General features: G+C 40.8%; 1 protein-coding gene across 12 annotated transcripts in view; it reads left to right on the top strand.

The window, feature by feature from the left end:
• The window catches only part of HMBOX1 (homeobox containing 1), a 173,388-nt gene that overhangs the window by 148,694 nt on the left and 6,486 nt on the right, over window positions 1-18,208 (top strand). For all 12 annotated transcript variants that reach the window (XM_037150451.2, XM_037150456.2, XM_037150450.2 and 9 more), the window contains one exon: window positions 17,769-17,851. In XM_037150451.2, the coding sequence (XP_037006346.1) occupies window positions 17,769-17,851 (83 nt within the window). The remainder of the gene's footprint in view (window positions 1-17,768; window positions 17,852-18,208) is intronic.

Here is an 18,208-nt window from a genome sequence, read left to right as displayed (position 1 = left end):
TATGCAATTTCAGTGATAAAAAGAATCTAAAAATGGTCTTTGTTGTTTCAAAACCTGTGTACCATAAAAATCCCAGTCATAATCGTGCTTCATCCAAATATCCTATATTTATTGGTTTCAACTTTGACATGTTATCTGCTAAAAGGCCAGAATAACCTATAGTTCTAAGACAATCCTGTAATTATCATCTTTGAAGAAATGGAAATCATAGTTTGTAATCAAAATACTGTCCTTGGCCCTGGCTGGTGTGGCTCAGTGCACTGAGTGCTGGCCTGTGAACCAAAGAGTCGCCGGTTCAATTCCCAGTCAGGGCACATGCCTGGGTTTCGGGCCAGGTCCCCATTGGGGGCCACATGAGAGGCAACCACACACTGATGTTTCCCTTCCTCTCTATCTTCCTCCCTTCCTCCCCTCTCTCTAAAAATAAATCAATAAAACCTTTTAAAAATAATGTCCTTGGATCATGACTATACCCCAGATTTGCTCTGTAGTACCACTGTGAAGAAATTTGTTTACTTTGTATACTGTTAGTAAGAAAGAATACCTTTCAGCTTTGACAATATTATGTTAGTATCATGTTTTTTTGTGGAGTGTTAAATCAGAATTAATTTGCCTTTTAAAAAGGCAATTAAAGAGTCATTTATTGATATCCTGGGTAGTGTGATTGACTCCCACTAAAAACACCATCAAACCCAAGACACATGAAGTAAAAACCTAGGTTTAAGAGAAAGTAGTAAGTACTCCTCCAAGTGCAGGGTATCGTGTTTTCCCTTTTCAGGAAGCTGTAAGGATACTCCCCAAGCAGTGCACCTCTGATTTTCCAAAGAACCTGTGCCTTTGTCAGTGGTTGGTCTGCTACTTATGAGACATTCCCCTGGGAGGGCATGTTCTCATTTTAGATACAGACTATGTATCCTTTTAGCGAGAGGTAATCACTTTTCAGAAGTACAGTATTGATCATAAGAAAAACCATATGGGAGACAATGGATTGACTTTATCAAACCTGTTCTGTTGGTATTCAAGCATTATAGTTAATTTTTGGTTAGTAGTGTCAGATTGGTAAGTGGCCAGTTTATAATTCAGCACTTCATGTTTAAAATAGGTGCCCTGCCTCAGGACAACTTGGACACTAAGTATAAGAAATTTAACAAATCCAGATCACTTTACAAATCTCTCGTAAACCTACTTTCCACCAGCAAATCTACCAGCAAAGGCCGACAAAACAGAGACCGGAAGATACACTGCCCGCCCCCGGCCACTGCGGGTGAAGAGAGGCAGCAGGGGGCGCACCACTAGGGTCAGTGCCTCGGTAGTGCGTGTGCTCCTTCCACTGGCACCAACGCCATGGAATTGTCACTCACCTTGGGTGGTTTCAGTAGGAAACAGCAAGTCCCTGGACCAGCAGAACCAAGCACTGCCCTCTGGTGCGTGTTCTTTTTCTTCCTTGTCAAAATAAAGTGGAGGTTTGAACAAACATTTAAAGAATTCAGTAGTATGCAGTCAAGAAACATGTTTCAAAAGAAATACTTTTCTCAGAAATACTTTTCTTCTTTAAGATGCTTAGAATTTGTTAGTTTTATTTATTTGTTATTTTTGCCTGACAACTGCAGAAAATTGTCTGTGTTCTTCTTTTCATGGTTTTCATAGAAAGACTGATGACTGAATGTAATACGTGTTTCACAGAAAACTTGCTCTGCAATTGTCACGTCATAGAACTCAGACCAGACCTCTGCTGTGGTGGGCTTCCTTTAGGGCTCTGTGTTACTGGACAAGTGATGATAAACCTGCGTGTGTTCTGGAGTGTGATTAAGAACTTAGCTCCTGAGTTCATTGTTGCCCTTGTAACCTGTTGGTCAAGTAGGGTTGAGTGGCAGCATGCTGTGAGTACATAAAATATTTAAACAGTTGTGATGAGCATTTTATTTTTATTTTAGGGCACATTTCAGACATAGTATCTACAGTTTTCTCATGTATGGATTTTTTTTTAAACATGTGAGGAAAGGCATCTTACCATCCTGATAAGAATTAGGAAGGCTTGTGTGTGTGTGCAAGTGTCTGAGGAGTACTACTGACTTTTCTACAGTAGGCTAACTGTACTGTACACATAGACTTCAACCATATTGATGGGTTTTGAGGGAGAAACCCCAGGTTGTATTTAGTTCTCCTTTGCCCAGGGAAAAGGTTGGTCAGCGTATGGCTATCTCCAGAGCAGTTCTTTTCCCAGGAGGATAAAGCCCCTGAGTGAGATGTAGCTGTGGTTCTGGAGCTGTTTTGGGTTTCTTACTGATTCTGCCACGTCTTTGCTTCCGGAAGCTCTTGTGAAGTCTACTGGAGTTTGGATGAAATGATTCATTGCTACAGAGATGTGCGTGTCAGAGGAAGTCTGAAACAGTGTCATGTCTTAGCTGAGTAACAGCTGCTCCCGTGAGGCCCGTGAGCCAGTGAACTGCATCAGGAAACCTGAGTTCTAGGAGGTACGACCTTGAGCAAGTCAAGTGTCCTCTCTGGCTCTTCATCTGTGGAGTTCATGTCCTCATCTGCAAAATAAAGAGGCTGCCTTGGTAATGTTTCCTTCAGTTTAATGGTTTTAAACATTTCCCTTGATCATCTGTACTTGAATTTTTAGGGAGGAGAAAGATGGACAATGTAAAACATTTTTCTATGAAAACAATGCATATAATATTGAATAGGATAGAAGACTTACATTGTTTTTTTTGAGGCAAAGTAAGAATCACCAGAGACATGTCAAGATAAGTTATTTATGAGCTTCAGGCTGTGTTCCTAAACCCTGGGGGAGGAAGGAGACCCCTGCATGTTCACACTGATGTTGTGGAGGCTGCTGCTTCGGTAGAGAAGTCTGAGAAGAGCAGACTTAGTGCTCATTCATCTGGCAACTTCCTAGCTTGGTCCCTTGGTGGCTCCATCTGTCTGTCTGTGGATGCCATCATGGCATACACAGCCAGTCAGGTGCTCCTGGGCCACTCATGTATGTGAAGGTGCTCATTTAGGCAGGGTATGAACCTCTTCCTCCAACATTAGGATGAACTATTTTGGGACAGCAAGTATGTCAGCTTCCTGGTCTCTTTTATGCTCAGCACATTGCCAGCATCGGTGGGAAGCATGGGTTGTTCACAGGCCTGTGTCCCACATGGTGTTCAGGAGTTCTTGGCACCATGATCCGTGGTGAAGTTTTACAGCATTACCAGGAGTGTGAAAAGGTTGAGGAAGTAGGCCCTAAATATACAGAAGGAAGTCTCATCCTTCTTCAACAGAGTTGCCAAGGAGACAACACAAGAGATGATGGCTCTTTCTGCTGCTGCCCTCATTGTCCATCCATCACATGATCACTCTGAGATGCACGGTGGATTCATGGCAGAGAACTCAAGTCCTGTGGCCTTGGTGACTCCGTAGTAAACATCTATGGAAATAGGGCATAGCAGGATTTTTTGTGGGTCTTATTCCTTGCCTCCTAGGTCACATCATTTCTCTGTGGCTCTGTAACTCACTGGCCTACCTCAGCAGTATCTATGGACTGGACAGAGGGGTTTCTGCTGTGAATGAAGAGTTATTCCCAAGCTGTCACAGATTCTTTTTGCCAGTATATTGACCTTTGTGCTTGTCTCTTAAGTTTCAAGTCCTCTGATTCTGTCAGTATCTACTCTGGTCTATCAAAATCCATAGTGAGCTGTGTACTGAGCTATGTTATGGGATTCTGTTGCATTTATGAATTTGGGTTCCAAAATTCAGCTTTTCATATCTGAATCCTTTTATCTGTTCATAGGCCAGCACTAATTTTTCCACTTAAAAGTCTTCTCTTTTCTATTCTAAAACATTTAAAAAGCTGCAAAGTCATGACAACTTAGAGCTTCACTTGAACCTTCCAAAAAGCTGATTTGGAGAGAACCATTATTTCAGTCTGTAGAGTTAAAAATAAATGCTTATTTATTAAAAAAATAAAACATTAGTGTAGAACATCTTCTCTTCATTGTACTATTGTGTGTTTGCAAAACAAGCTTTTAAAATGTAAGTTTGTTGCCAAAAGGCATTAAGATAAAAAGAAAAAAAAATTTTAAAGTAAACTTATGCAATTCCATTTTGCTCATGGTTTAAGACAGCAGATATCATTTTCAAATAATGCCTTTTTAATTACAAAATTAGCAGATACTAATATAAAATATGGCAAAGTGCAAAAAAAAAACGTAAAGGAGAAAATTCAAATATTCCTTTACACCACTCTTTAGAGATAATCATTAATATTTTGGTATGTTTGGTTACAGTCATTTTTCTGTTATGTACATATCTACATATCTTTTTAAACTAAAGATTATTCCAGCTATCTAGCTTTATATTTAATATTATTTATACACTCTTGGAAAACATGATTTTGATGATTAAATCCATTTTAAGAATGCACTGTAACTTACTACTCAGCGCCCTGCGTTGGACACTGAGGTTGACAGCTTCGGCCCGAACTCTGCCACACCTGCTTCTAGTTTGTAGACAGACACAGGGATGGCAGAAGACAGAAACATGTTTTGAAAAGCAGTTGTAAAATCAGTCAGAGGTAGGTTTTTGTAATCTCGCATAACCCAATGTAGTTTTATTTTGGGTAATAAATAACTCATATATGGTTTTCTAACCTGCTTTTCTCACTAACATTGTCCCATGTCTTTCGGTGCTCTTTGAAAATATGATTTTCTTACTGGCTCCCTCTTTCTTCAAATTACTATACCATAATTTATTTAACCATTATTACTTTACTAGACATTGAAACTCATCCTGGTTTGCCTTAGTAAATAGTACTGACATGAATGCCCTCGTACTTACCTTTGTTCTTAAGAATAATGATACACTTGCTCACATTACTACCATCTCCCTCCAGAAAGCTGGCTTTACCCACATCACTGACAGTGGCCTTGAGCACAGCTGCTTCCCCCAGAGCCCACCTGCCTTGCCCACTGTAGTCATCTTTTTGGTGAGGAAAAGTCAGCTTTGTAGGTGAAAAGCAGGTTTTATTTTTGTACACACATGATTCTAGTGAGGCCGAACATTTGTACACATTTATTAACCATTCATACTTTACTTTCTGGTATTTTCTTTTCCCTCACCCATTTTTCTGTTGTTATTTATGTGTTCTTATCAACGTATACATTGACTCCTTACAGAATGAGATCGATCATTAACTCTTTCTGCTATATATTTGCGTTTATTTGCAATTTATTTCATTTTATTTAAAAGTAGGTAAATCCAGTGCTCTACTTTTGTGACTGCCTCCATCATTTATGCTTCCTCATTCAGGCATTTTCTTCTAGTGTGTTTTTCTCTCAGTGATTCATTGCACTTCTACCTTTAACTCTCATACGTTGGGTTTATGGGTTAGCATCTAATTGATCTTATTTTCCAGATAGCCAATTTTCCCTTTCTCCTTAGATTTAAGATTCTTCCTTGCATATAAAGTTGGTTCTATTGATCTTATCATTAATTCTTAAACTGCAGTTCTGATTATTTTAACTTTATGATTTTGTAATATTTGATAAGATGGGGCCCTTTTATTACTTATTCTCAAAATGTTTTTATCTACTTTTATCTGGTTTTCCTGTTGAACTTGAAAATTATATTGTTGACTCATACCACTCCCACTAGGAAAAAAAAAGTGTTTCAATTTTGTTGAAGTACATTAACCCTAACAATTCATCCCCAAAAATGACATCGTCATATTATTCATTCTTATCTCAGAATGGGTTAGATGTCTCTTCACGTCTTATTTTTTTTATACATGTCATCAAAATGAGTAAAAATTTGTTTAGTTTTTTTATTTGGTTTGTATTTATTATTAGGTATTTTTAATTCTCATTTTTCTTGCTGTCATAGCTGTGTACCCTTTTTCTATTGTTGAATTGGTTATTACTTATACGTGAGAAAGTTTTGACACTTATTTGTGTATATAGTGTCCAACCACTGATCATTTCTGAGTTATTTTCAGTTTATCTCTTGGTCTTCTTGATATAGTATAATATGCAAATGATAACTTTGCGGCCCTCCTTCTTAATTATTTATTAGTTCTGTTTCATGTCTTATTGTACTGACTAGGACTTTCCGAAAAATGTTAAATTGTAGCAAGGGAAAAGGTTGCATTGGGGGTAGTGGGCCTTGTTTCCTTGTTTCTGATTCAATAGGGATACTGTTAGAATTCCATAATTTTATGATTAATATTGCCAGTTACTGTTTTCCCAATTTTTTACTGTAACATTTTCAAACATACAATCGGAAAGAATTTCACACTTACCACCTAGATTCTATCATTAATATTTTACTAGTTTTTAAAATAATTTTTAATTTTAAATTACAGTTGACATTTAGGACATGGTGAGTATAGTACATGGCGAGGAGACACTTAGATAACTTTTGAAGTGGTCTGCCCAATAAATCTGGTACGCATCTGACACCAGATGCGTAATAACATAGTTATTACGATATTTCCTGTGCTGTACTTCACATCCCTGTGACTATTTTTAATAATTTTTGTAACTTTTCAAGTAGCTGACATACGGTATTAGTTTCCTGTGTGTAACACAGTGATTTGACCTTTGTACACCTCGCGAAGTGGCAGCTCTGAGAAGTCCAGGCCCACCTGACACCACGCACAGCTGCAACATTGCCGTGCTCCCCGGGATGTACTTCACATCCCTGTGACTGTTTTTATTGCTGGCAGTTTGTTAAAACCAGTGTTTTGAACTCTATATCTAATAGATTGCTTGCCTCCCCTTCTGTTAAGTTCTTTTTTTAGAGTTGTGTCATGTTTTTCATTTGTGACATGTTTATCTCCTCATTCGGCAGCCTCCCTGTGTTTGTTTCTGTGTATTACATAGACCTCCCATTCTATGAAAGGGTGGCCTTTTGCAGTAGTGTCCTGTGGGGTCCAGTGGCACAGTCTCCCTAGTCACCTGAGCAGGTGTCCAAGGGGAACGCCTTGTGTAGGTGGTGTGGGCCCTTCTGTGGTGGTTGAGCTTTGAGTGCTGCTGGCACATTGGAGGGATTGACCTGCAGGTAGGCTGGCTGTGAGAGCCACAGACCGTGTCTGCCGTGCACTAGCTGCTGTGTGGGAGTGGCTTTAGCATGCTGGCCCTAAGGCCTGCCCCCCTGGGAGGGACTCCGGTGAAGGTCAAGGTCAGCTATTGCTTGGGCCTGGCTTGGACCTGTCTGGTAGGAGGTACACAGTTATCTGCTATTTGTGCTGGGCTTGGAGGCACTTGGGAGAGGCTATTCTGTAAAGCAAGTCCAACTGCCACTAGAGTCAGGTTGGTGTCCTTTGATGGAGGCCAGCCACCATTTGTGTTGAGTTTATGGCCACTTAATTGAGGCTACTTTCCAAGCCAAGACTAGTCACTTCTTGTGCCAGGATTGGGGCTAATTGTTGGGAGTTACAGTGCAAGTTGAGACTGGTTGCTGGTTTTGCTGAGCCTAGGGTAGCTTATCGAGAGGTACGTGGCACACCAAGTCCAGCTACTCCTTGTTTGGGGTTTGTGGACCTGTGGGAGATTTTAGGAAAGTCCAAGACAGGCTCCTCGTGGGGAGGAACTACTGGAAGATGTTCTGCCTGTGGCAGTTGGGTGGGGTCTCGAGGAATCACCAGGTCTGGGTGAACAGTGTTAGCCAGGTTAAAGGGGAGCTCAGATGTGGGCCTGCCCACGTCAGGAGGACTGAGTTGTGGGAGAGTCCAACAAAGGAACCGAAGCTAGCCAGCACTTTGTCCCCAGAGTGAACCGACCCAACCCCTTCTCCTCTAGCCCTTTCCCTGAACCTAGTCATTTTCCTTCCTTCCTGTGTGTCCCTGTGCTAGAGCTTAGGGCAAGTGTATGTCGGGCCCTTTAAGAGGATGCTTGGGTTTATAGCAGCCTGTCCTCTCACCCAGCCTGAGTCCCTGTTCATTTTCACAGCCAGCTGTTGAGAGGACCCCTTTCTCCAGGAGCTGGTACTCCAGGCTGGAACCCCTCGTTGCTCAAGGGGGACCTCTGTAGCTGAGATACAGTGTCCAGCAGTGTACAGTGTCCTAGGGCTGAATAACAGATTTCCTCCTTATTCTTAACTGCCACCTGTGGTGTGGGCCCTGCCCGTTCTGAGTCATCACCCCTCCCACCAGTCTGGGCTTCTCCCTGGTATCCTTAGTTATAGGGCTTCTGTCCAGCAAGTCTTCAGGTGCTTCTCAGTGATGGTGGTTTTATAATTTAATTGTAACTTCAATGTGGTTGTGGGAGGAGGCAAGCATGACATTTACCCACTGTGTATTCTTGACTAGAATGCCTTGCTGCACGTGCTTTATTACATATCTTTTAGTGGAAGTTTTGTTGACTCATGCCAATGTCAATAATCTTTGTGTTGTATTACAGAAATATTTAACTGGACTTAGTGTTCCAGTCTTTTTAAAAAATCAACATTGCACTAATGCTGAAGATGAAGATGAGTACAGCAATCTCTTAGCACATTTGTTATAAAAAAGTAGCCAATCTAAAAAACTTCAAGAAAGCTTTGAATGGAGGGTTACTATGAAAACTGTTCACCATCAGAAACAAACAAACAAAACAAAACCAGCTAGCAGTCCCACTAGGATTACAGAAGGGAAAAGAATAAAGGTAGAGTTTTTCAGTGTTTGACCAGACTTTCTAGAGAAGAAATTGCCTCACTTATCTGACAGGCTACCTACTTTCAGAAAGAACTGCTTAGTCCAGGCTTCTTGCCAGGTGTACACCTGTAGTGAAATAAAGTCCATCAAGTCTGGCAGTTGGGTCACAGTATCTCTTAAGACCATCCACTCTTTGGACTCCCCCTGGTCACCCAGTGTGTAGTTTTCTAGGGCTGACATAACAAATTTCCATAAACCGGGTGGGTTGCTGGACTGTCTTCTCTCTCAGTTCCAGGGGCCGGAAGCCGAAATCCGGGTGTCAGCAGAGTTGGTTCCATCTAGAGACTCTGAGGGAGGGACCTCCCTGCCACCCTCCCAGCTGCCAGCAGTGGCCACCCCTCCTTGGCCTTCCCTGACCTCCAGTGCCTGCTTTCATTTCCACACTGCCTTCTCTGTGTCCGTTCTTTCCCTTTTTCTTATAAGGAGACTTTCTTATAAGGATTTAGGGCCCCATGCGGTCAGTGCATCTGCAAAGACCCTATTTCCAAACAAGGTCACGTTACGAAGTTCCAGGGGGACATGAATGCTCAGGTGACTCCTCAGCTCACTGCGCCCGGCAGCTTCCTTAGCAAGCAGCGGGCAAGCACGTGACCACGGAACCCAAGAGGCATGGCTCTGAGCTTAGCCAGCTCTGTAACTTGGAGGAAGTTTGTCATCTGTAAGCTTGTCACTGACCCATTTCTGAAATGAGGAGGTTGATCAATGAATGATGTTCCACGGTAAGTGATGAAGAGTCATCTGCAGAGTTGATTTCTAGTCTGTCCTTCTTCTCTCTGGCCCCCAATTGCTTCTGTGGGGCATTTTCAGGTATGATTAGTATCAGGGGCTTTGACATTGTTGGGTGAAATACAGAGTAGCACTGTCCTGTTATGTAAATGAGCTGAAGGTACTCATCAGACCTTTGTGGACTAACAAGATAGTTGCTGCACTTAGAGAAGGTTTTCCCATTCCTTTTATCTCTGCGTTCACTGTTATTCAAAAACAAATACAAAAAGGGGGGTGGGGGAGAAAACATTTTAAATGATTCTGTTTGTTGTCAAAGATCGTTTAACATATAGGCACTCTAAATAGGAAATGGGACAATTAGGTTCCAAAGGGTTTTCATGGTATTTACTCTTCCCTTCCCACTAATTTTACTAAGTGATGAAGAAAGGCACACTGACTGTAGATAGTGGGCAGTGTCTGACAACCCTGAAATCTTTGAATTACTGGAATGGTGAGGTTAAAACACCTCTTCAAGAGAGGTCATTCACAGAAAGGCACAGAAAAAAAATGTCCGTGTACACGGCATCATCCCTTTGAGAGTCAGTCCCTGTCTTTTCTGTATGATCACTAATCATAGGAGGAGGAGTTTTCTGGCTGCAATTTTTATAGACTTTGGTGTTACTGAAATGAAAGTGCCTCAAGGACATTTCCATTTGTTACAAGCTTATAGTTTCTCATCTCGTGTAAATTATTTTGCCACTTTTCATTTTAATTCTTTACTGTCATTGTCTGACAAAACGATCATCGGGTTTCTCTTTGTGAAGATACTCCGATTCCTCGGCTGACAGTGTTCTTTGTCTAAAAAAGTGTAGCTGCCTGTGGATTTATTTTATAACTTTTATATTGTCACCTGTAGGTTTCTGTTTGTATTCCCCACCCACCCTCCCTTTTTTGTTTTAGAAAATGTCTAGGGCTGTAAATATTCTGCTATGGAACAGAAGTTTTGTACTCTAGAGTTCCAGTTCAGAAACAGATCCCATTAAGTCTTAGAGCTAAATCTACTACAATTTATCCACCTGGTAATGGTAGAACTATCTCTTCCTTCACCATAAAGGTTAACATGCTCTAAGGTGAATAATAAATAGTGCAGCCTATTTCTAAGGCTGTCTTGGGGTGGGGGGGGGTGGGAGGCAGGTGCCTAAACCCAGGTGTTGAGGCCGTCTTGAATGAGTTTTACTACCATTCTTAACATCTCATGCATCTCACCTTTCCTGTCTGTTTCCATGCGTCAACCTACTTCAGCTATTGCTCTTCCCAGCTATTGCCAGAGCTGCCTAACTGGCTTCTCTCTCTAGTATCACCAGCAATATTGCCCTAGAAAAATCAGTTTGATCATATAATATCCGTGCTTGAAAGCCTTTGCTCCCAGTTGCTAAAAGAGTTCATTGTAAACTGTATTGTACCCTTTCAAAAATCGGGACCCATGTTTTTCTTCATCTTGATCTCATGTACAATATATTCCAGGCACACCAAACTCCTTCCCATCGCAGAACATTTTAAACTATTTCCTGACGTCCCCCTTCCATTATTCGTGTTGCTTTCTCTGCCTCTCGTTATTTCCCTTTGTCCAGCCTCCCTGCTGTTGCTTTATGACCCTGCACTAATGCTGATTCCTCTCTGCTCTCACATACTTACACTCATACCACTGATACAGGCTACTTTACATACTTTATAATCTGTTTCATTACACATGTCCCCTGGTGACCACACTGGGAGGCTGTGTCTGGTTCATCTTTGTGATCATTTAGCCAATTGCCAGATATAAACTAGGACTCAGTCCACATTTGGGGGTAACTAAGGGATTAATTATGTCCAAACTCAAAATCATTACACCTGTTTCCTAACCTCATTGATAGTGCATTGGTTATGACCTGTTCAAAAATAAATCCTTTGCTAATGTCATTATGTTCATCTATAGCTTAGTGTAAAACCCTTAAATGTACCCGGCAAGCATGGTGTACAGTAAGTACACTGTGATGAAATCCCAACTGGCTTTTTCCTAAAAGAGATACTGTTGGTTTCCCTAAAAGCCTTCACTGAAACCACTGTTTTCGCCTTTGTTTCCTTCTTTCATTTATTCATTCCTTTCATTTATTCATGTATTCATTTCAAGCATCTACTGATGGAATAGTAACTTACTATTAACAGTCCAAGCAGATTCCTTTGACTTAGGAAGCTCCTTTTGTGAGTAACCGGATAGAAACTGGTAGTTACTGTTGTCTTTAATGCTTTATATTTTCTGAGCAGTTAACATGTTTTCCTTCACAGAGTATATGTGAAAAAGACATAGGGGATTTTCATTGACATTCAGTTCAGATAAGTCAATGATGTGATGTGGTCCTAGGAGGACTAAATCATTTATTGCTTAAAATGGGATACTTTGGGGAGAGTGAAAGGGAATTTATTACTAATCCAAGACAACAGTACCATTTCAGGCAAACCAAGATGTGTGATCACCCTATAGATAACCCCACTAGTCTAATGAGATTGCATTACTAGTTGCCTTCTGTTTTCCAAACACATCTTAGGTTTTTATGCCTTCGTATCTTTGTCTTTGTTGTTAATTTTGCCCTTGCCTCTCCAATGCCTGGCGCTTGTGCATACCTCAGAAGTTTTCCCTGATCAGCCTATTTTGTACAGATCTCTCTCTGCCCTGAATTTATTCAATACTTAGCATATTATTTATATACTTAATTAGCAACTAGATGTATTCTGGTTGTCATAACTATGTTAGTCTTGACTCCGTCTGTTGTTTAACTTTTTCATATTTTCCTCAACTGAACTGCATGTTCTTAAAGTCTACATTTTGAACTTAGATCTACTCCTCAAGTACAGTGTGTTATTCTTATTCAAGTAATACTTATTTATTGAATATTTTATTTCCTGGCCTGTCTTTGTCTTTCCTAAAAACCCTTCCAGTTTACATTAATACTATGTGTCTGCCCACCCCTGCCCCCCTAAAAAAGCTTTAAGAGCTTTCCAATGAGAATTTTTGATTATTATATTTTAAATATTTAGTATGAGATATATTAAAATTTTGTCAGTTTAGATTATACTGTCCATCCTGAATTAGTATTTTAAACAAAAACATCACTGAACAAGAAAAACATGAAAGTGATACAGTCCAGTGTAAATACCTACTATGTAGTAGCACATTTTGATGAAAATTAATGTTTTCATTTCATAACAAATTAACATTTGTTAGTTACTAAAAAAAGTCCTTAACAGAGAAAGAAGGGTCGATTGTCAGGCTTAAAGACTCGGCGCTGTAGTGCCGAGACTCTGAGCCAGCGTGCTGCAGCGCGGCCAGAGTCGTGCAATGCCAGAGTCATGCGACACGTCCGCGCTGCAGGTCTGGTCCCCTGTTGGGGGCGTGCGAGAGGCAACCACCTGATGTTTCTCTCCCCTTTTTTTAACTGGAAGCAAGACAAGGATATCCATTGTTAACATTTTAATTGAACATGATATTGCAAGTCCTGGCCACAGCAATTAAACAAGAAGAAAAAAGGCATCTGAGTTGGAGAGGAAGAAGTAAAATAGTCATTATTTGTGGATGACAGGACACTATACAAAGAGAACCTTCAAGATTCCACCAGAAAACTATTAGAATAATAAATGAATTCAGTGAAGTAGCAGGATACAAAATATTCAGAAACTGGTCGCCAATAATGAACTATCAAAAAGAAAAACTAATAATCCCGTTTATAATTGCATCAAAAAGAATACCTAGGAATAAACTTAACCAAGGAGGGAAATGACCTGTGCTCTGAAACTGTAAGAAGAAAGAAATTGAAGAAGATACAAATAAATGGAAGGATATACCATGGCTCAAGGATTGGAAGAATTAACATTATTAACAATATCCATACTAACCAAAGCAATCTACAGATTTAATGTGATAGCTATCAAAATACCAATGGCATTTTTTCACAAAACTAAAACAAATAATCTAAAAATGTGTGTGGAACCTGCCAAAGCAATCGTGGGAAAGTTGGACACAGTTGGAGGTATCATGCTAGTTGATACCAAACTATACTACGAGGCTATAGTAATCAGAACAACAATGCGGACATAAAAACAGGCATACATCACTGGGACTGAGCAGGAAACCCAGAAACAAATCCAGGCCCATATGGTCCATTAATCCGGGACAGAGGCAGCAAGAATATACAATGGGATAAAGACAGTCTCTTCAATAAATGGTGGTAGGGAAACTGTAAGGTAGATGCCAAAAAAAAAAAGAGGGAAGGAAGGAAGGAATAAGACCACTTTCTTACACCACCTACAAGAATAAATTCAAAATGCATTAACTACTTAAATGACCTGAAACCATAAAACCTCCTAGAAGAAAACATAAGCAGTAAACACTTTGAATTGCTCCAGGCAATTTTTTCTTTTGGATATTTCTCCTTGCTCAAGGGAACAACAACAAAAAAGCAAATGGGACTTCATCAAACTAAAGAGATTTGACACAGTGAAGAGAAACCATCAACAAAATGAAAAGACAAGCCACTGAATGGGAGAAAGATTTTTGGCAAGGATACATCCTATAGGTTTAATATCCAAAATTTATAAGGAACTCCTACAACTTAACACTATAAAAAACAATCCAATTTAAAAAATGGGCAGAGGACCTGAACAGACATTTCTCCCAAGAGGACATACAAATGGCCAATAGACATGAAAAGAGGCTCAACATCACTAACCATCAGGGAAATACAAATTAAAACCACAATGAGGTATCATCAGTAAATCAACAAACATTAAGTGTTGTCGAGGATTTGGAGAAAAGGGAACCCTTGTGCAGTGTTGATAGGATTGTATACTGGTATAGCCACTATGGAAAACATTATGGAGGTACCTCAGAAAATTAAAACTAGAACTACTATATGACCCAGAAATTCCACTTCTGGGTATTTATGCAAAGAAACCCAAAACACTAATTCAAAAAGAAATGTATATACCTCTATGCTTATTGAGACAGTATTTACAATAGCCAAGGTATGGTAGCAATTTAAGGGCCCTTCAAAGGACAAATAGAGAAAGATGTGGTACGTATATACAATGGAATATTAACTTAGCTATTAAGAATAATGAAATCTCGCCATTTGCGACAATATGAATGGACCTTGTGTAGGTTATTATGCTAAGTGAACTAAGTCAGACAAAGACAAATACCACAAGATTTCACTTATATGTGGAATTTCAAAAACAAAATAAACACACACACAGAGAACAAACTCACTGTTACCAGATGGGAGAAGGGTTGGGAGAATGGGTGAAGTGGTAAAGGGACTGAAGTGAACAAATTTCCAGTTATAAAACTAGTCAGCATAGGGAATATAGTCAGTCATATTGTAATAATCATGTATGGTTTCAACTGAGTACTAGACTTATCAGGGTGATCACTCCATAAGTTATGCAGACATCTAATCACTATGTTGTACTCCTGAAACTAATATAATATTGTAAGCCAATTGTAATTGGAAAATGAAAACAAATTTAAAAAGACTAATTCAGAACCAAATAAGGGGATGTTACTGAGACTCAGAGAATTTATGATGCACAAAGTTGTGAAGTTATGAAGGCCATAAAAAAAGAAAGGACTAAAAGTCTTCTCGTCAGAAATGAGGAATTTCTGACCATTAAGGTTGAAAAGCATGGATTTTTAAAGACCCTTTTAGTTCTGTTTAATGACTTTGACTAGGAACACGTGGTGCCGAGAGAGAAGGACAGAAGAGAACAAGTGAAGGTGCTTTCTGCAGGGTGGGCGATTGGCTGGCTAGGTGGGTGGGGGGCAGACAGGCTAATTAAGCTACGTGAGTTTCTCCTTAGGGGTACTGTTGATTTGGCCCACCCTGGAGCACAGGCGAAAAGTGGGAGTGGAGGCTAGGAGAAAAGTAATGAACAGATTTCTTTAAGTTCAGAGGCGGGCGGGCGGGCAGGGGGTGGGGGTGGGGTGTGTGTGTGTGTGTGTGTGTGTGTGTGTGTTTAGGGACTAAAGATTATAAAGACCATGAAGAATTATTTTGAAAAGGAGAAGCAGGTAAGTAGAAAGTTGATTGGAGAATTTCAGAATTTAAGATTATGGAGGTAGAATTCTGAGGGTTGGGTCTGGAAAACACGTTTATCTTTCAAAATACAGATGGAAACATACCTCTTGTGGCTTGAAAACCTCTATTTCAGGGTGTAAAAGTCTTTACTCTTAAGGAACAAACATGGCTCATCACAAACTGGCCCCATCCTACTTTTCCAGGGAAATATGGCCTCATTTCTTTGTGTGAACCCCATATGCTAACCACACTCCGTGTACGGAATCCTGGAGACTTTCACCTACTTTGCCTTTGCACATGCTGTTCCCTTTGCATGAAATGGTGTTCCTCCCTTTCGCTGCCTTGCAAATTCCTGCCCATCTTCAAGACCTAACTCAGGTGGCACTTTTCCTGCCAACTCTTTGCAGACTCCTGCAAAAAACAGCACGTTTTTCCTCTTTGTTCCCACAGTACTCTCTTTAGATAACCCGTGGAATTTTTCCACAAGTATATTGATTTATATGTCTCTGTATTCAATAGATCGTGAACTCCTTGAAGTCAGAACATATCTGAGACTCTTCTTTACCTACAGGGCAAGCACATAATATTAGGTGCTTAATACTTGCTTTTGTTGTCTTTGCTGTTGAATTTTAAGCCAGTGAGTTATTCTGGTGTTTTTCAAACATGAATGTGCATTCGAATCACCTGGAGATCTTGTTAAAATTTAGATTCTTATTTAATCTGAGATTCTGCTTTTCTAAACAAGCTCCTGGGTGATGCCAGTGCTGCTGGGTTATGGAACTCATCCAGTGTGCCTTTGCCAAGTAAATAGGGGAAGTATAGGAAAGATGAAGTCCAGTAGGAACATGGAAGTGGAGCAGTTATGGGGAAGGAGGCATGACAGATCCTCAGTATGATCACTGGGGTCTTAAAAACAATAGCAGGAAGTCATGTGGGGAGAGGTGCTTAAATCACGAAATACGGCAGGTGGGCCAAGTGGAGGGCGGTAGTTGGAAGTCTGGAGTGATACCGTTGTGTGACTTCCATTTTAGGAAAGGAGAGGCTGCACGCTGGGACAGCAGCAGAGGATGCTCCCCACGGAGAGGGCTGGGCAGGAGAGGCTGTGTCAGAGGTCGGGTTAGAGGCTTCCGGCATTTGTTCCCAGGAGAACAGCATTTCCACCTGTGCAGACAGGAGAGTGAGGAAAAGGGGGAGGCTGCATTCTAGGGAGGGGAAGGGAGCCCCCAAAGAAATGGAAGGTACTAGAATTTGACAGAGGGTCATTTCCTGGTCTGAAGTTTCCAGGTTCAAAATATGAAAATTCTTTTTTTAAGCCCATAAATGACAGAAAAAGTAGCACTAGTAAGCATTCTGTTCTCACGTGCAGTCTCACCGGCCTGCTGATGCTAAGGACAGGTTCAGTCAGCCTGATTTCTTTGAAGTACTAATTTCACAGAAGGTGCAGTAAGTACCAGTGTGCTGTTTAGCAAGGGGGGAAAGGCAAAAATAAATGCTTACACCTCCTCCCACCAACGCCCCACCCCCACAGTGAGTGAACACTTACAGCCTGATGCGTGCTTCCAGCTCCGATCCACGCGGATTCATGTGCACAGAGACAGGGATCTGTCCAATTTCATAACGGTGTTTTTGCATCACGTTATTCTGCAGATCGCTTTCTCTCCTAGGAACATGTCAGAAACATCCCTCCAGGTCAGTGGACAGAGCTCTAACTTCCTTTTTTCCCTAGTCATTGTTAGATAGCTGTGTATATATAGATGTCCTGCCATTCTCCCATTGACAGAAAATTGGGTAATTTCCACTTTTTGCTACTACAAACGTATAACACACAAAGAAAGTCCTGTTGTCACCAGTTCTGTTGTCGATAACGGAACTCTGTGATATCAGCCTGCCATGCACATCACAAGTAACTTTTACATCAAGGACATTTCTAAATGAAGCACAGCAAGTGGCTAGGCCTATGCTGTCCAGTATAGTAGCCACTCGTCACGTGTAGCTATTTAAATTTAAATTTGCTAAAATTAAATCAAATTACAAATTCACTTAGTCACAACAGCCTCATTTCACGTGCTCAGCAGCCACATGTCGGCAGTGGCTGCCACGTTAGACACGACAGAACAGAACAGACCATGTCCAGCCTCTCCGAAAATGCCCCTGGACAGTCTGGACCAGACGATGGTGCAGCCTAAAGAAGATCTCCAGTGGGCTAGTGTTGAAACGAGAGCACATTTTAAAAAGTACAAACTCTGTGTTTTAATTGGTTGCCTCTGCAGTTACTTCAATGAGAATCAATACCCAGATGAAGCAAAGAGAGAAGAAATTGCGAATGCTTGCAATGCAGTCATACAGAAGCCCGGTAAGGCGGCGGGCACCCTGCGCTCTGCGGGCAGCTCTGGGCTTCAGGCACCTCGCTGGAACTGTCTCTTACCCCCAGGTGCTCTCGGCTGTATCTGTGCCAGCCTCCGGGGAGAGTCACCTCCCAGGGACGTGCGGGGGGTCACCAAACTGAACGTTCATGTGGCAAAGTTTCCAGGGAATGTCCCTGAATCAGATTTGAAACTTTGGCATTTTTTTAAAGACTGGATTTCCCCCCCAGAATTTAACATCAATATGTCAATTCCAAAATAATTTTAAATACTTAAGCAGGGTTTGTTAATTAAAAGATTGAGGTAGACTTTTTAAAATAATTGTAAATTGTATAATTCTGTCTTCC

Source organism: Artibeus jamaicensis, unplaced genomic scaffold (assembly GCF_021234435.1).
Source record: "Artibeus jamaicensis isolate MK-2021 breed Jamaican fruit bat unplaced genomic scaffold, CSHL_Jam_final scaffold_537, whole genome shotgun sequence".
NCBI lineage: Eukaryota > Metazoa > Chordata > Mammalia > Chiroptera > Phyllostomidae > Artibeus > Artibeus jamaicensis.
Note: the sequence above shows the minus strand (reverse complement) of the source record. Positions and strands in the feature narration are given on the sequence as shown.